Raw genomic sequence first — 21,708 nt, 5'->3', positions numbered from 1 at the left:
GACAAGGGAGGTTCTTCTGCCTCTGTACTCAGCACTGGTCAGGCCACACCTTGAGTACTGTGTCCAGTTCTGGGCTCCTCCATTGCAGAGAGATGTTGAGGTGCTGGAAGGTGTCCAGAGAAGGGCAACAAAGCTGGGGAGTGGCCTGGAACATAAATCCTATGAGGAGAGGCTGAGGGAGCTGGGGGGGTGCAGCCTGCAGAAGAAGAGGCTCAGGGGTGATCTTAGTAGTGTCTACAACTACCTGCAGGGAGGCTGTAGCCAGGTGGAGGGTGGCCTCTTCTCCCAGGCAACCAGCAACAGAACAAGGGGACACAGTCTCAAGTTGTGCCGGGGTAGGTCTAGGCTGGATGTTAGGAGGAAGTTGTTGTCAGAGAGAGTGATTGGCATTGGAATGGGCTGCCCAGGGAGGTGGTGGAGTTGCCATCCCTGGAGGTGTTCAAGAGAAGACTGGATGAGGCACTTAGTGCCATGGTCTGGTTGACTGGATAGGGCTGGGTGCTGGGTTGGACTGGATGAGCTTGGAGGTCTCTTCCAACCTGCTTGATTCTATGATTCTATGAACTCTCCGCTTTTCCTCCTCAAATCTCCACTTTTCCTCCTCAAATCTCCACTTTTCCTCCTCACATCTCCACTTTCCTCCTCACACCTCCACTTTTCCACCTCACATCTCCTTTTCCTCCTCAAATCTCCACTTTTCCTCCTCACATCTCCACTTTCCTCCTCACACCTCCACTTTTCCACCTCACATCTCCTTTTCCTCCTCAAATCTCCACTTTCCCTCCTCACATCTCCACTTTTCCTCCTCTTGTCCTGTCCCTGCCTGTTCAAAAAAAAAGGGCAACTTTTCCCTCACAGACCTCAACATTTCCCCACAAAACCCAAATTTTTCCTTGAAAACTAAATCCCCCCTCCCAAATCCCATTTTTTTCTTCACAAACCCCAAAATTTCTCCCCCAAACCCCAACTTTTTCCTCGCAAAAGCAAAAAATTCTCCCTCAAAACCAACTTTTCCTTCACAAAAGCAAAAACTTCTCCCCCCAATCCAACTTTTCCCTTACAAAACCTGAAATTTCCCCTGGAAAAGCAACTTTTTCCTCATAAACCCCAAAATTCCCCCCCCCCAAAAGCAACTTTTCCCTCACAAAAAACCCAAAATTCCCCCCCCCAATTCAACTTTTCCCTCACAAAAGCAACTTTTTCCTCGCAGAACTTGCAATTTCTACCTCAAATCCCAACTTTTCCCTCACAAAAGCAACTTTTTCCTCGAAGAACTTGAGATTTTTACCTCAAATCCCAACTTTTCCCTCACAAAAGCAACTTTTTCCTCGCAGAACTTGCAATTTCTACTTCAAATCCCAACTTTTCCCTCACAAAAGCAACTTTTTCCTCGCAGAACTTGAGATTTTTACCTCAAATCCCAACTTTTCCCTCACAAAAGCAACTTTTTCCTTGCAGATCTTGCGATTTTTACCTCAAACCCCAACTTTTCCCTCACAAAAGCAACTTTTCCCTCGCAGATCTTGCGATTTCTACCTCAAATCCCAACTTTTCCCTCACAAAAGCAACTTTTTCCTCACAGAACTTGCAATTTTTACCTCAAACCCCAACTTTTCCCTCACAAAAGCAACTTTTTCCTCGCAGAACTTGCAATTTCTACCTCAAATCCCAACTTTTCCCTCACAAAAGCAACTTTTTCCTCGAAGAACTTGAGATTTTTACCTCAAATCCCAACTTTTCCCTCACAAAAGCAACTTTTTCCTCGCAGAACTTGCAATTTCTACTTCAAATCCCAACTTTTCCCTCACAAAAGCAACTTTTTCCTCGCAGAACTTGAGATTTTTACCTCAAATCCCAACTTTTCCCTCACAAAAGCAACTTTTTCCTTGCAGATCTTGCGATTTTTACCTCAAACCCCAACTTTTCCCTCACAAAAGCAACTTTTCCCTCGCAGATCTTGCGATTTTTACCTCAAATCCCAACTTTTCCCTCACAAAAGCAACTTTTTCCTTGCAGAACTTGCAATTTCTACCTCAAATCCCAACTTTTCCCTCACAAAAGCAACTTTTTCCTCACAGAACTTGCAATTTTTACCTCAAACCCCAACTTTTCCCTCACAAAAGCAACTTTTTCCTCGCAGAACTTGCAATTTCTACCTCAAATCCCAACTTTTCCCTCACAAAAGCAACTTTTTCCTCGCAGAACTTGCAATTTCTACCTCAAATCCCAACTTTTCCCTCACAAAAGCAACTTTTTCCTCGCAGATCTTGCGATTTTTACCTCAAACCCCAACTTTTCCCTCACAAAAGCAACTTTTTCCTCGCAGAACTTGCAATTTCTACCTCAAATCCCAACTTTTCCCTCACAAAAGCAACTTTTTCCTCGCAGAACTTGAGATTTTTACCTCAAACCCCAACTTTTCCCTCACAAAAGCAACTTTTTCCTCGCAGAACTTGCAATTTTTACCTCAAACCCCAACTTTTCCCTCACAAAAGCAACTTTTTCCTCGCAGAACTTGAGATTTTTACCTCAAACCCCAACTTTTCCCTCACAAAAGCAACTTTTTTCCTCGCAGAACTTGAGATTTTTACCTCAAACCTCAACTTTTCCCTCACAAAAGCAACTTTTTCCTCGCAGAACTTGCGATTTTTACCTCAAATCCCAACTTTTCCCTCACAAAAACCTGGCATTTCACCCCCAGAAACGACTTTCCCCAACTCGGGAGATCGAACCCCGTCGCTAAGCGCCATCCCTCTCCTTAACCCCCGCTCCTTTCCCCTCCTATCCTCGTTCTCTGCCAAGGGAAAGAAAAAGGTAACTTTCGCCTCACAAAAAGGCACTTTTCTGGGGCGAAGCGAGCTGCCCCCTCCTCCCGCCGCGCCGCCTCTCCTCAGCCCGCCTCGGCGGGGGGCGCGGGGCCGCGGCGGGCCGGGCCGGGCCGCGCTGAGGAGGGAGGAGGAGGAGGAGGAGGAGGAGCGGCCCCGCTCCGCTCCCGGCGAGCTCAACAAAGGGCGTCGGGGCATGGCGGGGGCCGGGGCCGGGCCGCCCGCTTAGCGCCGGTGTGGGCCCGGGATGGCGGCTCAGGGCGGCGGGTGGCGGTGGGCGCTGGGGCTGGGGCTGGCGCTGGCTTTGGGGCTGGGCGGCCGCCGCTGTTGCTGTCCCGCCGCCGCCCTGCCGTTCCTCAACGCGTCGGCCGTTCCCGAGCGCTGCCGCCGCCCCGCCACTTGCGAACGGCTCCGGTACGGTGCCTGCCTGGGTTCGGCGCTTCCTTACGCCGCTACCTCCACGGTGTTGGCAGCCGACTCCGAGTCGCAGGAGGAGGCTCATGGAAAGCTCCTGCTCTGGTCCGGTATGGACGGGGATGAGGGGTGGGGGGGGTGCTCCGGCCCAGTGCGGGATGGAGGGGATAGGCGAGACGGGGAGGTGTGGGGGACGGGACGGGCACAGGCAGGCGGCTGGGAAAGGCCTGGAAAGGGCACTGGAGGGGGGGTGGTGGTGGGCACTGGGCCTGAGGAGCGCTATAGACGGACACAGAGTGGTAGGGTGTAGAAGGGTGCAGTATAGTAAGGGACAGGATGGGGACAGGATGGGAGAGAGTAGTTTAGTGAGGAACGGGATGGGTACGGGATGGAGGGGAGCAGTATAGTGAGGGACGGGATGAGTACGGGATGGAGAGGAGCAGTACAATGAGGGATGGGATGGGTACGGGATGGAGGGGAGCAGTACAATGAGGGATGGGATGGGTACCGGATGGAGTGGAGCAGTATGGTGAGGGACGAGATGGCTATGCAGGATGGAGTGGAGCAGTATGGTGAGGGACAGGATGGGTATGAAGGATGGAGTGGAGCAGTATAGTGAGGGACGGGATGGGTGTACAGGATGGAGTGGAGCAGTATAGTGAGGGACAGGATGGGTATGCAGGATGGAGTGGAGCAGTATGGTGAGGGACAGGATGGGTATGCAGGATGGAGGGGAGCAGTATGGTGAGGGACGAGATGGGTATGCAGGATGGAGTGGAGCAGTATGGTGAGGGACAGGATGGGTGTACAGGATGGAGTGGAGCAGTATAGTGAGGGACGGGATGGGTGTACAGGATGGAGTGGAGCAGTATAGTGAGGGACAGGATGGGTATGCAGGATGGAGGGGAGCAGTATGGTGAGGGACGAGATGGGTATGCAGGATGGAGTGGAGCAGTATGGTGAGGGACGAGATGGGTATGCAGGATGGAGGGGAGCAGTATGGTGAGGGACGGGATGGGTGTACAGGATGGAGTGGAGCAGTATGGTGAGGGACGGGATGGGTGTACAGGATGGAGTGGAGCAGTATAGTGAGGGACGGGATGGGTATGCAGGATGGAGGGGAGCAGTATAGTGAGGGATGAGATGGGTGTACAGGATGGAGTGGAGCAGTATGGTGAGGGATGGAATGGGTGTACAGGATGGAGGGGAGCAGTATAGTGAGGGATGAGATGGGTGTACAGGATGGAGAGCAGCAGTATAGCGAAGTACAGGGGACAAGCATGGCACTCCAGAGGCTTTGCAGAAGGATCCAGCTGCCTCGTGTGCCAGGCTGATGGGTGGGGCAGTGCAGGGTGAGTTCTGCCCCATCCCAACCCCATACACAGCTGCCATGGGGGCACGAGGACATAGTGCTGTGGTAGGGATAGGGCGACATGGGGTGGGGGACACAGGGTGACATGGGTTGGCAGGGAGAGGATGACACGGGCTGGGTACATGGGGTGATGTGGGGTGGTAGGGACAGTCTAACATGGAGTGGGGGACACAGGGTTGATGCCACTGTCCCCACAGGCCTGCGCAATGCCCCACGCTGCTGGGATGTCATCCAGCCCCTGCTCTGTGCTGTCTACATGCCCAAGTGTGAGGATGGCCAGGTGGAGCTGCCCAGCCAGACCCTCTGCCAGGCCACCCGTGCACCCTGCACCATTGTGGAGCGCGAGCGTGGTTGGCCTGACTTCCTCAAGTGCACACCTGACCGCTTCCCTGAGGGATGCCCGGTACGAGGGGGGACATGGGGAGGGCATCCTGCAGGACTCAGTGGGTGAAAAGCTGGAGCTGAGCCACCAGTGTTCTCTCAGCCCCAGAACCAACCTGTCTTGGGCTGATCCCCAGCAGTGTGGGCAGCAGGTGCAGGGAGGGGATTCTGCCCCTCTGCTGTGCTCTGCTGAGACCCCACCTGCAGTGCTGGGGCCAGCTCTGGAGTCCCCTGCACAGGACAGACGTGGCCCTATTGGAGCAGGGCCAGAGGATGACACAGCAATGATGGAAGGGCTGGAAGCCTTCTGTTGTGAGGCTAGGCTGAAAGAGTTGGGGATGTTCAGCCTGGAGAAGAGAAGGCTCCAGGGAGACCTTCTGGTGGCCTTTCAGTACTTAAAGAGTGTGAAAAGAAAGACGGAGAGGCACTTTTGATCAGGGCATCTTGTGGCTGGACAAGGGGTGATGGTCTGAAACTAAAAGGGGGAGAGTTAGATGGGATGTATGGAAGATGTTCTTTGTGATGAGGGTGGTGAGACCCTGTCCCAGATTACTCAGAGAGGTGGTAGAAACCCCATCCCTGCAACTATTCCAGGTCAGGTTGGTTGAGGCTCTGAGTGACTTTCTCTAGGTGTTGCTGATTACAGAGAGATTGGACTAGATGGCCCTTGAAGGTCCTTTCTAACCCAACCTGTTCTATCACTATGAAATTCCCATGTGGCAACAGAAGCAGGGAAACATCTCCAGCCCTTTGCATGGGACCCATATCCACTCCTTCACCATGGAGGTGCTTCCTCCTCCTCACAGCCTCTCTTCTCCTCGGGCAGAATGAGGTGCAGAACATCAAGTTCAACAACTCGGGGCAGTGTGAGGCACCGCTGGTGAGGACGGACAACCCCAAGAGCTGGTACGAGGACGTGGAGGGTTGTGGCATCCAGTGCCAGAACCCACTCTTCACCGAGAAGGAGCACCGCGAGATGCACGTCTACATCGCTGCCTTCAGCTCCGTCACCATCTTCTGCACCTTCTTCACCCTGGTGAGACAGGCCAGGGACACGATGAGGTGTCTGCACAAGGGGACCAGGTGCTAAGCTGTCCCTTTGCTCCCCCTCTGCCAGGCCACGTTCGTTGCTGACTGGAGGAACTCCAACCGCTACCCTGCTGTCATCCTCTTCTACGTCAACGCCTGCTTCTTCGTGGGCAGCATCGGCTGGTTGGCGCAGTTCATGGACGGTGCCCGCAACGAGATCGTCTGCCGAGCTGACGGCACCATGCGGCTGGGAGAACCCACGTACGTGTCACCTTCATCCCCATCCCACCACGGCCACGTGTCCAGAGGCAGCCCCAAGGCCTGAGAAGGCTCTTGGGGTTTCTTGGCCTCTTGGGTGCGTGGAGGATGCTCTGCTCTTGGGGCAGGAGAGACCTTCTTCATCCCTTTGTCCTCTCACGGAGGTTGGTGATGTTCCTGTCTCGCCTCCTCTTGTAGCTCCAACGAGACGCTCTCCTGCGTCATCATCTTTGTCATCGTCTACTACTCGCTGATGTCTGGTGTCATCTGGTTTGTCATGCTGACCTATGCCTGGCACACCTCCTTCAAGGCTCTGGGCACCACCTACCAGCCACTCCTGGGCAAGACCTCCTATTTCCACCTCATCACCTGGTCCATCCCCTTTGTCCTCACCGTGGCCATCCTGGCTGTGGCACAGGTAACAGGACCAGCACCTTGAGTCCTTGTGGTTCCCTCCCATGGTGATGTTGTGGATACCTTCTTCCTCCAGGCCTTCAAGGCCAGGTTGGAGGAGGCCTTGGGCAACCTGGTCTAGTGGGAGGTGTCCCTGCCCATGGCAGGGGGGTTGGAACTGGATGATCTTTAAGGTCCCTTTCAGCCCAAACCATTCTATTAATGAATGTGTGTGGTGAGGGGTAGCCGCAGCCAACTGTCCAGCACCGTGTCCCTGTCTTTGGCAGGTTGATGGTGACTCTGTCAGTGGCATCTGCTTTGTGGGCTACAAGAACTACCGCTACCGGGCTGGCTTCGTCCTGGCACCCATTGGCCTTGTCCTCATCGTTGGTGGCTATTTCCTTATCCGGGGTAGGTGTGGACTCACCTCAGCGTGGGAACAGGGTCACTGTAGGTGTCCCTGCCACCCTGACCACCTCATCCTTCCACCACAGGGGTCATGACTCTCTTCTCCATCAAGAGCAACCACCCCGGGCTGCTGAGTGAGAAGGCAGCCAGCAAGATTAATGAGACCATGCTGCGCCTGGGTGAGCATCCAGGCCCAAATCTGGGTGGGACTGGGGACATTCTGTCTCCTGGACCTGGACAACTCCATGCCACTTTCTTGGGTGTGGCTGCAGCAGGGGACAAAGCTGTAGCCATGGTGCGATGGCTTTGGCGGCACATCTGTCTCCTGGTGTCACTGAGGTCTGTCTGAACCAGGGATGTCCCACTTCTCCTCCAGGCATCTTTGGCTTCTTGGCCTTTGGCTTTGTCTTCATCACATTTGGCTGCCACTTCTACGACTTCTTCAACCAGGCGGAGTGGGAGCGCAGCTTCCGGGAATACGTCCTGTGAGTGGGACGCTGCTGGCAGCCCAGAACCTCCCAGCACATTCCAGAGTGGAGGACCCCCCATGTCCCCAGCTGGTGGGTGGTGTTGGGTGTCTCCCTCTTCACAGCCACCATCCTATGTCTGTCCCCACAGGTGTGAGGCCAACGTGACCATTGCCACACAGACCAACAAGCCCATCCCAGACTGTGAGATCAAGAACCGCCCGAGCTTGCTGGTGGAGAAGATCAACCTCTTTGCTATGTTTGGCACTGGAGTCTCCATGAGCACCTGGGTCTGGACCAAGGCTACCCTGCTCATTTGGAAGCGCACCTGGTGCAGGTGGGACCTTGAGAATGTCACTTGAGCTCCGTGTGGCCCTTCCTTGCCCCATCCAATGTCCTGAGATGTTGGATGTAGTCACTGAGCTCTTGTCCATCAGTTTAATGAGTTGTGGCCTCACAGCAGACAAGGAGGTGGCCTCTTCCACTTTGCAGGTGCCTCATGTACTGTTTGTGAGACATCTCCATCCAAGGCCCCTGGTGGGAGATGGGGATCACAGCCCCCTGCTGTGATGCCTGAGGTTGTGTGTCCCCAGTGCCTGGGCCACCACATGTCCCTGCTCTGACCCACTGTGTCCCTAGGCTGACGGGGCAGAGCGATGACCAGCCCAAGAGGATCAAGAAGAGCAAGATGATTGCGAAGGCCTTCTCCAAGCGCAAGGAGCTGCTGCGTGACCCGGGCCAGGAGCTGTCCTTCAGCATGCACACTGTGTCACATGATGGCCCTGTGGGTATGTACCTTTGGGACTTGGCTTGTCTTGGGGGTCCTCACAGTCACCACATCGTTTTGGTTGGAAGAGACCTCAAATATCAAGTCCAACCCTTAACCCAGCACTGCCAGGCTGCCACTGAAACATGTCCCTCAGCATCACATCTACACAGCTTTGAAACCCCTTCAGTGGTGGAGACTCCACCACTGCCCTGGAAAGCCTGGGCCAGGCCTTGACAACTCTCAAGGGGCAGAAATTGTTCCTCATGTCCAATTTGAGCCTCCCCCGTGGCAACTTGAAGCCATTTCTTCTTGTGCTGCCTCTTGTTTCTTTGGAAAAGAGACCAATCCCCACCTGGCTCCAACCTTCTTTCAGAGACTTGTAGAGAGCCAGAAGGTCTCTCCTCAGCCTCCTTTCCTCAAGGCTGAGCTCCACCAGGTCCCTCAGCTGCTCCTCAGAAGTTCTTCAGACCCTTCTCCTTGTTGTCCAAACCCTTTAGCAGCTTCACTGTCCTTCTCTGGACTTGCTGCAGCCCCTCAATATCTCTCCTGGAGTGAGGGGCCTAAAACTAACCCAAGGATTAGAGGTGTGACCTTACCTGTGCCAAGTCCAGGGGGACAATCGCTGTGCTGGTACCGTCCATCCAGTTCTTGAGCTGACCTGTGTCTCCTCTCCTGTCTTTGCAGCTGGTTTAGCATTTGACATCAATGAGCCATCAGCTGATGTCTCCTCAGCGTGGGCCCAGCATGTCACCAAGATGGTGGCCAGAAGAGGAGCTATTCTGCCCCAGGACATCTCTGTGACACCTGTGGCAACCCCTGGCAAGTGCTTAGGAACCATCTGGGGCACTTCTGATGGGAGAAGATGAGATGAAGGGTGTTGAGCATGCACGGGGAGGCAGAGCTGGAGCGTGTCCAGAGAAGGGCCAATGGGATGCTCAGAGGGCTGGAGCACCTCTCCTATGAGGACAGACTGAAAGAGTTGGGGCTGTTCAGTCTGGAGAAGAGGAGGCTCCCAGGTGACCTCATTATGGCCTTTCAGTATCTGAAAGAGGCCTACAAAAAAGCTGGGGAGGGACTTTTCAGGCTCTCAGGGAGTGCCAGGCCTGGGGGGAATGGAGCAAAGCTGGAGATGGGTAGGTTCAGACTGGAGGTGAGGAGGAAGTTCTTCACCATGAGAGTGGTGAGACTCTCGAGTGGGTGGCACAGGGAGGTGGTTGAGGCCCTGTCCCTGGAGGTGTTTTAGGCCAGCCTGATCTAGGGTAGGGTGCAGGGTGCTGGAACTGGCTGATCCTTGTGGTCCCTTCCAACCCTGACTGATTCTGTGATTCTATGACTGAGGCTGGTGGGAGGGACACAGGGCAGGATGTGTCCACTCTCTCACACACCCCATGTCCCACAGTGCCACCAGAGGAGAGGACCAACCTCTGGGTGGTGGAGGCTGATGTCTCTCCTGAGCTGCAGAAGCACAGCGGCCGCAAGAAGAAGCGGAGGAAGAAGAAGAAGGAGGAGGTGTGCCCAGATCCCGAGCGCTGCCTGGGGCGTTCTGCAGCAGCACCAGCCCCAAGTGCTGTCCCTCGCCTGCCCCGGTTGCCTCCCCAGCCCTGCCTGGTTGCCTTTGCCCCTGATGCCATCCCAGGACTCCCACCTGAAGCCGCCTTCTCTGGAGGACCATGGGGTGGCCACCGCAGAGCCAACGTCTTCCACCTCGTCAGCAACCCCTTCTGCCCTGAGAATGGCTCCCCTGAGGAGGAGAGCCCTGGCCCCAGCAACAGGCCCCAGCAGTGCAACGGGGGGCTGCTCTGGCCCCCCAACCATGGCCCCCTGCCCTATGGTGGTGGTGGTGGGTCCAGGACTCAGGCCCGACGAGCTGGCTTGGCCCCCATCCACTCTCGGACCAACCTGATGGACACTGAGCTGCTGGATGCCGATTCAGACTTCTAAGCCTCGATGGGACACTGTGAGGTGTTCGGGACAGGCGAGATGAGCCCCAGTGCCTCATCCAGCGTGGGCAGCACTGCGAGGGGACACCAAAGCCACCTTGTCCCACTGTGAAGGGCCCCAACATCTGATGTCTCCAAGCAGTCTCTCCTCAGAGGATGGTGTTTCTTGCCGGGCAAGAAGAGCTTTGGAGTGGCCTCCCGGCAGCGCTGTGAGAAGAGAAACAAGGTGCTGGTGGAACAAACCTCGCCCAGGTCCTGCAGGGATTTAAGGATAAGGGAGGTGGACAAGGACAGGAGCTGGTTGCCCTCACCCAGGGCTAGAAGGTCCGTAGAGCTTCCAAACACTTGTGCCAATAGTTGTATTTTTTTCCCTTATTTTCATTTTTTTGAGTCTTTTTTTTTGTGACACCTTGAGACGTAGTGGCCAGGCTGAACCCTCCCCCCCAGCACTTCATGGGGCAGCAGAAGCGTGCCTGAGGTCACCCCAGTTATGTGGTCATGGAGGTGTTGGGGAAAAGGTTGGACTTGATGATCTTAGAGGTCTTTTCCAACCTTAATGATTCTATGATTCTTCCTTTTTTACTTTGAGGGGGGGGGGGATGTGCTCCCCTATTCCTTCAGTGGTCCCAAAGTGCCTTCAGGCACTTCCAAGAACTGAACTGGACCTGAACTGGAGAGTCGGTGGCATGGTGGTCCTTGGGGAGGAGCTGAACCAGACCCACACTGGAGGGTTGGTGGGATGGCAGTCCTTGGGGAAATGCTGAAGCAGACCCAAACTGAAGGGTTGATGGGATGGCAGCTCCTAATGAGGAGCCTTACTAGACCCAAACTGGAGAGTTGGTGGGATGGCAACCCCCAGATACAGAAGATGGGTCTGGTGGAGTGATGGTAGGGTGCTCCCGAAGCCACAATGAGATACAACCCCACAATTTAAGCCCCTCTATGGGGTTGCCTTTGCTTTCTGAGTGCTCCAGCCCTTCTGAGCAATGCTGCTTGTTGCTTTTTAAGGAAAAAAAAAACCAACAAACAAACCAGTTTAGAGTACACTTTGAGGTGGGAGACCTTCAGCCCCTGCTGGTGTCCCTCTCTGTTATCCCCACACACGTCTGTGTTCCATCCTGGCAGTCTCCTGGTTGTTTTCTTTATCCCAGTGACCTCCATGGGTGGGTTTCTTGGTTTTGTTTTGGGTTTGGTTTTTTTTTCTGTATAAAGGAAAACCCCTGTATCAGTATTAAATTTGCCAAATTTTCATTGCCAGAATATGCCCTGGATTTTTTGGGGACATCCCAAGAACAAAGCTTGGTCTGAAAGGCTCCAAATATTTTCACACGTCCTTTAAACACCTTTAAAATCTTCTTTAAATTGCTTAGATTGCTTTAAATCACCTTAAAACTAGTGTTAGCCTACCCTGTCCCAGCCATTTCACCTGTGGAAGGAGCTGGTGAGGTCTCTGGGGGCTTTGGCAGCAAATTTTAGGGGGGAGTTCTTTGCCAGCAGATGGCACCATGGGATTAAAGATCCCCACACCAGCAGTTGAGGTGGTCCCAGTTCGGGGGTGTTGCTGGTTGACATAGTGGAACATGTTTGGGCACAGAGTGGCTGAGAGCAGCCAGGCAGAAAAGGACCTGGGGATGCTGGTAGAGAGTAGCTGAAAATGAGGCAGCATTGTGCCCAGGTGGACAGGAGAGCCAGTGGCATCCTGGCCTGGATCAGGAACATGTGGCCAGTAGGACGAGGGAGGTTCTTGTGCCCCTGTGCTCAGCATTGCTCAGGCCACCCCTGGAGTGCTGTGTCCAGTTCTGGGCTCCTCCACTGCAGAGAGATATTGAGGTGCTGGAAGCTGTCCACAGGAGGGCGCCAAAGCTGTGAGGGGCCTGGAGCAGAGCCCTATGAGGAGAGGCTGAGGGAGCTGGGGGTGTGCAGCCTGCAGCAGAGGAGGCTCAGGGCAGACCTCATTGCTGTCTACAGCTCCCTGGCTGTAGCCAGGTGGGGTTGGGCTCTGCTGCCATGCAAGCAGCAGCAGAAAAATGGGACACAGTCTCAAGTTGTGGCAGGGGAGGTTCAGGCTGGATGTTGTTAGGAAGTTGTTGTCATAGAGAGTGATTGGCATTGGAATGGGCTGCCCAGGGAGGTGGTGGAGTCTCTGTGGCTGGAGGTGTTGCAGCCAAATCTGGCTGGGGCACTGAGTGCCATGGGCTGGTTGACTGGACAGGGCTGGGTGCTAGGTTGGCCTGGCTGAGCTTGGAGCTCTCTTCCATCCTGCTCAGTTCTGTTCTATTCTCTAAGGTGTGCAGATGGTGGTTTTGGGTCAAACACTGCTTTTGGAGTGTCCTTCTTAATCTGAGTGCTTGGAAAGACTCAAATCCCTCTGAAATGTGGGTGGAATTTGCCAAGGAATTGCATTTTCCTGATGGATTTTGGGTGAGCAGGGTGGGTTGAGCCCACCAAAGGCTCTGCACTGGAGTGGGTGGGCAGCAGGAGACCAAAGTGAGGTGAAGGAAAATGTTTGTCTTTTTCCATCTCTATTTTTTTGGGTTTTTTTTGTCCCCTCCTCTTTCTTTCTCTAAATTTCTTTTTTGTGAGCTGCTTTTATTTAAAGAAAACAAAACAAAGAAGAAAATTGGAGATGCTACTCCTATATGAAGTGAGTTTAGAGAACAAAAAAGCTAAAATACTTAATTTTGGAAATGACAGGAGTCATCCTGACCCCACCACATACCCTCAGGCAGTAAAACTCCCTTGATCTGGCAAAAAGTGGACAAAAAAGTGAGGTTTGGGGGGGAAAAAACCCCACATTTGTCATGAAAAACACCATTTTTTTCCTCACAAGGAGCACAGGAGGTGAAACCAGCTCTGCTCTAGCAGAGAGAAATGGGAAGGAACTACCAAAATCCACCATTGAACCAGGTTGAAGATTAAAATATCCTAATTAAAAGGGATGGAAATCCCAGAATGGGCTAAATTCAGCCCAGTTTGTTACTTCTGCAGCATCCTGCCCTGGCAGTGGGCTGGGAGCTCTGGAAGTGTCTGCTGGCTCCCAGCACTGTGAGTGCTCTCAGTGTCGTATGCTGCTGGGGTAAAGTTCTGCAAGGAAAGTGTAATAATAGTTGCTTGGGAGTGATAATTAAAAACAACAATTAAGATTGGGAAGGCAGGGAGGTGCCTTTGCTTTGCTTCACCCACTGTTTTGGCTCCAGGGGATGATAAGGAGTGCAGCCACCACCCTGTGGTTTCCCTTACCAAAACCACAGCCAAGAAACCTCTTAACATGGTTGCCCGCAGCAGGCCTTGGGACTGAGGAAGAAGGAGAATATGCCACCACCTCCAGGGCAGGGACAAAGCTAGGACAGGGTCTCCTCCATCCTCAGCACCCTCATGCTGGAGTTTGGGATGCTCCTGCTCCCCACAGCTGTGTCCCCTGAACCCTTTGCCATCCAACTCCTTTGTTGGGGAAGGTTTTAAGGAGTTTGAAGGAACTGAGGGGACCTTCTGGTGGCCTTTCAGTATTTTGAGGGGTCGAGAAGAAAGCTGGGGACAGACTGGAGGTGTTTAAGGCCAGGCTGGATGAGGCTCTGGCCAGCCTGATCTAGGGTAGGGTAGGGTGTCCCTGCCCATGGCAGGGGGATTTTGAACTAGATGACCCTTGTGGTCCCTTCCAATCCTGACTGATTCTGTGATTCTGTGGTGACAGGGCAAGGGGTGATGGCTTGAAACTCTTAGTTTGAGCAGATCTAGACTAGTCTTGTCCTGCTCTGGCAGGGGAGGTTGGACTGGATGATCTCCTTGAGTCCCTTCCAACCCCTAACATCCTGTGATCCTCTGATCCTGTGAACCTCAAGAGGCTGCAGACTTGCAGGTTAAAATGTCAAAGTTAGCATGAAAATGGAGCAACTTGAGGCCATTTCTTCTTGTTTTATCACTTCTTCCTTAGGAGAGGAGACCAACCCCTACCTGGCTCCAGCCTCCTTTCAGAGAGGTGTAGAGAGCCAGGTCTCCCCTCAGCCTCCTTTTCTGCAGGACAAGCAACCTCAGGTTCCTCAGCCACTCCTCACAAGTTCTCCCTTATAGAATCACAGAATGGTTTAGCTTGGAAGGCACCTCAAGGATCATACAGTTCCAACCCCTTGCCATAGGCAGGGACACCTCTCAGGTAGCTCAAGAATGACTCTTCTCCTTCTCTAGAGCCTTCACCAGCTTTACTTGCCCTTTCTGGACCTACTCTAGCACCTCAATGTCCTTCCTGAAGTCAGGGGCCCAAAACTGAAGCCAGCCCTGAAGGTGTGGCCTCAGCAGTGCCCAATCCCTGTCCTGGTCCTGCAGGCCCCACTCTCACTGATCCAAGCCAGGCTGCTGGTGCCCTTCTTGGCCACTTGGGCACACTGCTCAATGCCCAACCTAAACATAGGCGTGATGTGAGTCTGGTCCTCCTTGCCTTGCTGAGAGCACAGCCAGTTCCTGGGCTGACAGACATCATGCTTTCTTTACCCTGACATCTCGGCTCCTCGTTTGATCAGAGGGCTGCAGCCTCTGTGAGCCTCTGCAAGGGCAGGACGAAAGAGTTTGTTCAGCCTGCAGAAAAAAAGGCTTCAGGGAGACCTTCAAGAAAAGCCTGGATGAAGCACTCGGTGCCATGGTCTGGTTGATTGGCCAGGGCTGGATGCTAGGTTGGACTGGATGAGCCTGGAGGTCTCTTCCAACCTGCTTGATTCTATGACCATGATTCTATGACCTTTTGGCAGCCTCTCAGTACAGCAAAGGGGCTGCAGAAGAGCTGGAGAGGGACTTTATAGGGGCCTGGGGTGACAGGCAATGGTTTGAAACCAGAGCAGAGTGGATTTAGGTTGGCTGTAAGGGTGGTCAGACACTGGAACAGGCTGCCCGGACAAGCTGTAGCTGCCTCACCCCACTAAGTGCTTCAGACGGGGCTGGAGGAGCCCTTGAGCAACCTGCTCTGGTAGGAGGTGTCCCTGCCCGTGGCACGGGGGTTGGAGCCAGATGACCTGGAGGGTCGCTTCCAGCCCAACCCGTCCCGTGGTTCCGTCTCTCGCAGCGCTGTCAGGGTCTGCAGAGGCGGCCTGGGCGCCATCCCGCGCCGCTCCCCGCAGAGGGGCCAAGGTCCCGCCCGCACCCCCGGACTACATTTCCCAGCAAGCCCCGCGGCACGGCGCCGGGCGGGTCGCTGCGGCTGCGGCGCGGTGCCTGCTGGGAGCTGTAGTTCTGGGCGGCGCAGCGGCGAGAGGACTGCAGGTCCCAGCGTGCCCCGCGGCGGGGCGGGGGCGGGCGGGCCCTGAAGGAGCCGGAGGCGGCGGCGGCGGCAGCGGTCGTGGCGGAGATGTCGGTGCAGGTGGCAGCCCCCGCCGTGGAGCTGAAGGAGCTAAGCGGTCCCATGGATAAAGCAGCTGGGCCGCCGTGTGAGCCGGTGACCGCTCACCCTCCCGGGCACGCCGTGGCAACCGCTCAGTGCTCGCTGCCGGCCGCCGAACGTGAGGCGGCCCCGGCGGCGGCGTCCTCCTCTGCCTGTGGTAGTGGCGGCGGCGGCGGCGAGGGGCCTGCGTTGAGTGGCTGCCCCGGGTTATCCGCCACTGGTTTGCCGCTTGGCGCTGCTAAGGTGCCGCAGGCTTCGGCCATGAAACGGAGCGACCCGCACCACCCCCAGCACCGGCACCGAGACAGCGGCGACAACGGCGGCGGCTCCGCGGCCGAGGCGCTCGTCAGCCCCGATGGCACCGTCACCGAGGCGCCGCGCACCGTCAAGAAGGTAACGGGGAGAAGGAGGAGGGGGACGGGGGGAGAGCACCTGCATGAGGGCGTGGAGGCACCGCACTCACAGCGGGGCTTCGTGACATCCGTCCCGCTGAGTGGGACCCCGCAGCCCACCGGGACGTGCCCGGGACACACATGCACACCTCCACCGGCGCATCTGTGAGGGACACAAACCTTCCCCCCCCAGCCCAGACCTCCCGGACATGCACAAAGTCCTACAAGACGTGCTTGGTGACCCTGCAACCCCACCGGGACACACCGAGACCCCAGTAGGAAGTGGGCTCCAATCCCGGTGCTTGTGGACGTGGGCAGGGACTGTGATGGTGTGGGGGTCCCTGCTGTGTGTGGGTGGAGTGTTGGTGTGGCCGTGGGGGCATCTCCTGTGGCCCTGGAGCTGCTCCTGTGGCCACGGCTGTGTTTTGAGGACACACTTCCCTGCAGTCGTGATGTCCCATCCCCTCCCTGCACCCCGAGGGCCAGGCATGAGGTGCAGACGCTGTCTGTGGACTTGCCCATGGGTGTTTGTGACCAGTGTGGTCCTGTCCTGTGCATCCTTGTCAGTTGTATATATGCCTGGAGTTGTGGCCTCATAGGATATGTACTTAGTTAAGTGCTTGTATCCACCTGCACCAAAGGGTGTAGGTCCACCCAGGGGTGTCTGCACGCCCAGCTGCCTGTGGATGATTGCAGGTACTCTGAGTGCCAGGTACGTGAGCACTTGGGCATGTGGAGGTTCACATCAGGTCCATGTCCCCAAGGTTATCTGCGCCCTTGGAGATAGGACTGCATACCAGATAAGAGCATAGGCATTGATACCAGTCCCATTTGCATGCCAGGTGTAGCCAGTATGGGTACTGGGTGGGTCTGTGTGAGGTGCTGCATCCTCAGGTGCCCCTGTCTTGCTCTGTGCCAGCTGTGCTGGATGGATGCTCACCAAAGAACATGCGTTGGGTGTGTGCTTGTGGCCGTGGTGTGTAGACACTGTCCTCTGGAGCCTTTCCTGTGCTGCCTGTGTCTGCTCCCTGGCACTGCCACACGACCTCTAGATGTGTAGACTGTTGGAGCAGATATAGCTCTGAAGTAGACATGGACATGGAGGAGAACCTGTAGGTGGTTCTGTGTTGTGTTTGCAACCTCTGCTGTACTTAGACACAAGGTCTCCATCTGCCAGAGTTGTCCATCTGGTTGTGTGTATATAGGAGCCCACAGATGTGGGTATAGACTGTCCTGGGACAAGTGTTGGCCTTTAAGGGTCCATACTGGGGCCAGTGCTGTTCAGTGTCTTTATCAGTGATGCTCACAGCAAGGTTGAGTGCACTCTCAGCAAGTTTGCTGGTGGTACCAGGCTGGGTAGTGTGATTGATAATGCTGAAGGATGGGATTCATCCAGAGGGACAAGGACAGAATAGAGAAGTAGGCTGAGGAGAACCTTATGAAATACAAGAAGCCAAAATGCAAAGTCCTGCACCTGGGTTGGCGCAATCCTTGATATCAGTCCAGGCTGGGAGATGATGAAATTGAGAGCAACCCTGTAGGAAAGGACTTGGTGGATGAGAAGCTGAACGTGAGCCGACAAGGGGGACTTGCAGCTCAGAAGGCAAATGGCAGCCTGGGCTGCATCAAAAGCAGCATGGCCAGCAGGTCAGGAGAAGTGATTCTACCACTCTGTTCTGCTATGACACTAAGTGCCTCATCCAGTCTTGTCTTGGACACCTCCAGGGATGGGGACTCCACCACCTCCCTGGGCAGCCCATTCTAATGCCAGTCACTCTCTCTGACAACAACTTCCTCCTCACATCCAGACTAGACCTCCCCTGGCACAACTTGAGACTGTGTCCCCTTCTTCTGTTGCTGCTTGCCTGGGAGAAGAACCCAGCCCCAGCTGGCTACAGCCTCCCTGCAGGCAGCTGCAGGCAGCAATGAGCTCTGCCCTGAGCCTTCTCTTCTCCAGGCTGCACACCCCCAGCTCCCTCAGCCTCTCCTCATAGGGTTTGTGTTCCAGGCCTCTCACCAGCTTTGTTGCCCTTCTCTAGACCCCTTCCAGCACCTCAACATCTCTCTTGAATTGAGGGGCCCAGAACTGGACACAGCACTCCAGGTGAGACCTCACCTGGAGTACTGCGTCCAGCTATGGGGCCTGCAACACTAGAAGGAGTGGCTCCAGGGAAGGGCCACAAAGATGATCAGAGGGCTGAAACACCTCCCCTGTAAGGACAGGCTGAGAGAGTTGAGGCTGTTCAGCCTGGAGAAGACTCCAGGGAGACCTTTTGGTGGCTTTTCAGGACTTAAAGGGGCTGTGAAGAAATCTGGGGACAGACTTTTGAGCAGGGCCTGTTGTGACAGGGCAAGGGATGATGATTTGAAACTACAAAAGGGAGAGACTGTGAGGATGGTGAGACCCTGTCACAGGCTGCCTCAAGAGGTGCCAAGTTCACCATTCATGGAACCAATCCAGGCCAGGTTGTTTGGGACTGTGAGGAACCTGCTTTAGCTGCAGATGCTCCTGCTGACTGCAGGGGGGTTGGACTAGGTGAACTTTAAGGTCTCTTCCAACCCAACCACTCTGATTCCACGATAAGGAGGTTTCTCCTCGCACTCCCCTCCCAAAGCCCAGCTCTGTCTGACAGAGGAGCTCGGTGTCAGACAACACATTTGCATCACTAAGTCTAGGAGAGAAGGGGCTAATGGATGGTGGGTGATGGGGTCATTATCTCGAACAGCTTGAAGGCATCTGAATCCTTCTCCCTGCAGGGAAAAGGAGGGAAGGATGCCAGGCTTTGGGGAGAAGCTTGCTGCCGGTGAAACCCCAGGGCTCTCCAGCTGGCTCTCTGCACTAGTTCTGATGAGATGACAATCTGGTTGCTAAAGGCAGCGAGATGCAGTGATGGAGGAGATCTGGGAGGACAGGCTGTTCTTTCTTCTTCTCTCCTTGTGCTGTTGCTTTCCAGTGACTCCAGCACATGTTCCCAGGACGTGACTGGTGTCTTTACTGGAGTTACAAACTCTAAGTCTTCTCCCTTCCGCTGTTGCTTTGGGAGTCGTGGTACTGAAGCAAAACACCAGATTTGGTGGCCATAAAATTGTTCCCACCCCTGTGACTGAAAATTTGGCACATGGAGCCAAAGCATCTGTTGAAAGGAGGCTTAGAACAAAAATAAGTCTCTAAGAAGCAGAGTTTTTTAGTCATATCCAACAGAAATTTGCTTTAGGACCTGGAATAAAGGTGAAGGTCTAGAGAAGATCATCAAGAAGGATGTGGAGATGCTGGAGAGTGTCCAGAGCAGGGCCAGGAGGATGCTCAGAGGCTGCAGCAGCTCTGCTGTGAGCACAGACTGAAAGAGTTGGAGCTGTGCAGGCTGGAGCAGAGGAGGCTCCCAGGTGACCCTCTTGTGGCCTTCCAGGATCTGAAGGGGGCTCCAAAAAAGCTGGGGAGGGACTTTTGAGGCTGTGAGGGAGTGGCAGGAGTGGGGGGAATGGAGCAGAGCTGGAGATGGGTAGGTTCAGGCTGGAGGTGAGGAGGCAGTTCTTCACCATGAGAGTGGTGAGACTCTGGAGTGGGTTGTGCAGGGAGGTGGTTGAGGTTGGTAGGAGAAGTGATGGTGCTGCTACTAACCCAGAGCTCAAAGCCAGGTGTGCTGGCCTTAATCTCCTGACATCCAGTGAAGTGGTTCCCATCAGATCTGGGTTGAAGGTCTAGAAAGGCTGGGCAAAGTACTCAAGCACAGCTCCAGGCTGAGTGGGGAATGACTCAGCAGCCCTGAGGAGAAGGACCTGGGGGTCTGGGGTGATGCAAAGGCTGCAGTGTGAGTGCAACCCAGTGCTGGGCTGCAGCCAGAGCAGTGTGGGCAGCAGGGCAAGGGAGGGGATTCTGCCCCTTGGCTCTGCTCTCCTCACACCCCACCTGCAGTCCTGGGGGCAGTTCTGCAGCCCCCAGCACAAGCAGGACATGGAAGTGTTGGAGCCAGTGCAGAGGAGGCCACCAAGATGCTGAGAGGGCTGCAGCAGCTGTGCTGTGAGGACAGGCTGAGAGAGTTGGGGCTGTGCAGCCTGGAGAAGAGAAGGCTTGGAGGAGATCTTAGAGTGGCCTCCCAGTATCTGAGGGAGGCTACAGGAAGGCTGGGGAGAGACTATGGACAAGGTCCTGTATTGACAGGAGGAGGAGGAATGGGTTTAAAAGTGGCAGAGGGGAGATTCAAAGTAGATGTTAGGAAGGGGTTCTTTGCAGTGAGGGTGGTGAGACACTGGCACAGGTTGCCCAGGGAGGCTGTGGCTGCTCCCTCCCTGGAGGTGTTCAAGGCCAGACTGGATGAGGCTTTGAGCAACCTGTTCTAGTGAGAGGTGAACCTGCCCATGGCTGATCCTTGAGGCTCCTTCCAACCTAAACCAGTCTGTGATCTTTGGGGTCTCTTCCACCCTGGCACTCTGATTCTGTGAAGGTCCCTGGGGGTCAGGCTTTTCTTCTGTTTGGATTCTCCATGTAGATCCTGAGAAGGCTGGAAGATCTTGGCTCTGAGATGACCTTGGACTTGGCTTTTGCAGTTAACTCTGACTAATGGATATGGCCTTGACCTTCATGTGTGTCTGCACAGTAGATTTAGCCCAGCCTTGGTTGTGCCAGACCTGGATGCCTCTGAGACTGGCTAGTGAGTGGGTCTTTGACCCATGTTCTGGTGGCCTGAGCTTCAGGGATGCCTCAGATCTTCTGCTGCCCCTCTCCTGACCCTCTTCTCTTCCCCTTGTGCCAGGTTCTGATGTGGCCTCAAAATGAGGCAGCTCAAAGAACTCAAACTGCCTAAAATCCCCCACCTTGGATTAGTTTTCTGTCATTCCCTTCAACATGGAGTGAAAGAGGAGCCAGGAATGGTGCAGAAATGTGAGAAGGATGTTAGTGGCAATGAGATGGATGGAAAAGCTCCTTCATCATCATCATCAGCTGCTGGATACTGGATCAGCTTGGTTGTGCTGTGAGTCTACATGTTGAGGTGCTTGCCAGCAGCTGTTAGGTGACTCAGGAGATGTGTGGTTGGTTCTGTTGTCCCTGCAGTGAGGTGAACCATGGTGCTGAGGTGTCCTGGGCTAAACTTAACCCGTGGTTGTGAGTCAAGGCTTTGAGTCATGGAGAACTGTTTATGGTTTTAGGTTCAGATGGAGATTTGGTGAGGAGATGATGGCTTGGTGGCTTTGGGGGGGTGGGTTTGTGTTAATTCTTCATGTGTTGCTAGCTCAAAGAAGCCCAAGCCTGCAGAACTTGTGGAGATGATGTGGTTAGGTTGGGAGCCAGCAATGAGCTGTAATTAAGACTCTCAGACTGATTATCTGGGTGATGCAATGATGACCATGCAGGGTCTGGTTGGAGGCCTGTAGCTTGTGTTCCCCAGAGGTCAGTACTCAGTCCAGTCTTCTTCAGTACTGTCAACAGCAGAGATGAAGGAGCAGAGTGTGCTCTGGGCCACTTTGCTGGTGGTACCAAACTGAGAGGAGTGGCTGACACTCCATCAGGCTGTGCTGCCATTCAGCCAGACCTGGGCAGGCTGGAGAGCTGGGGGAGAGGGACCTCATGATGTTCAACCAGGGTAAGTGTAGGGTCCTGCATCTGGGGAGGAACAACAGCCTGCAGCAGTACTGCTGGGAAGCAGCTCTATGGAGGAGGACCTGTTAGTGGTGGTGGTCAGCAAGCTGTCTGTGAGCC

At 54.7% G+C, this 21,708-nt stretch overlaps 2 protein-coding genes across 2 annotated transcripts in view; both read left to right on the top strand.

Annotated features, from left to right (window-relative positions):
• Nucleotides 1-3,072: 3,072 nt before the first annotated feature.
• SMO (smoothened, frizzled class receptor) lies at nt 3,073-11,516 on the top strand. Its single transcript, XM_064141557.1, has 12 exons — nt 3,073-3,368; nt 4,786-5,014; nt 5,819-6,028; nt 6,110-6,282; nt 6,478-6,697; nt 6,960-7,083; nt 7,167-7,259; nt 7,457-7,565; nt 7,699-7,884; nt 8,187-8,335; nt 9,001-9,135; nt 9,716-11,516. The coding sequence occupies exons 1-12, from the start codon at nt 3,073-3,075 to the stop codon at nt 10,255-10,257; spliced, it is 2,466 nt and encodes an 821-aa protein (XP_063997627.1). The 3' UTR covers nt 10,258-11,516.
• A 4,021-nt stretch (nt 11,517-15,537) lies between these two features.
• Nucleotides 15,538-21,708, top strand: part of AHCYL2 (adenosylhomocysteinase like 2) — an 85,299-nt gene continuing 79,128 nt past the window's right edge. Inside the window, exon 1 of the mRNA XM_064142782.1 lies at nt 15,538-16,014. Within this exon, the coding sequence (XP_063998852.1) occupies nt 15,589-16,014 (426 nt within the window). The 5' untranslated portion in view covers nt 15,538-15,588. The remainder of the gene's footprint in view (nt 16,015-21,708) is intronic.

This window comes from Pogoniulus pusillus, chromosome 4 (genome assembly GCF_015220805.1).
Source record: "Pogoniulus pusillus isolate bPogPus1 chromosome 4, bPogPus1.pri, whole genome shotgun sequence".
Taxonomy (NCBI): domain Eukaryota; kingdom Metazoa; phylum Chordata; class Aves; order Piciformes; family Lybiidae; genus Pogoniulus; species Pogoniulus pusillus.
The sequence above is the reverse complement of the archived record's forward strand: the minus strand, read 5'-3'. Positions and strand labels throughout refer to the sequence as shown.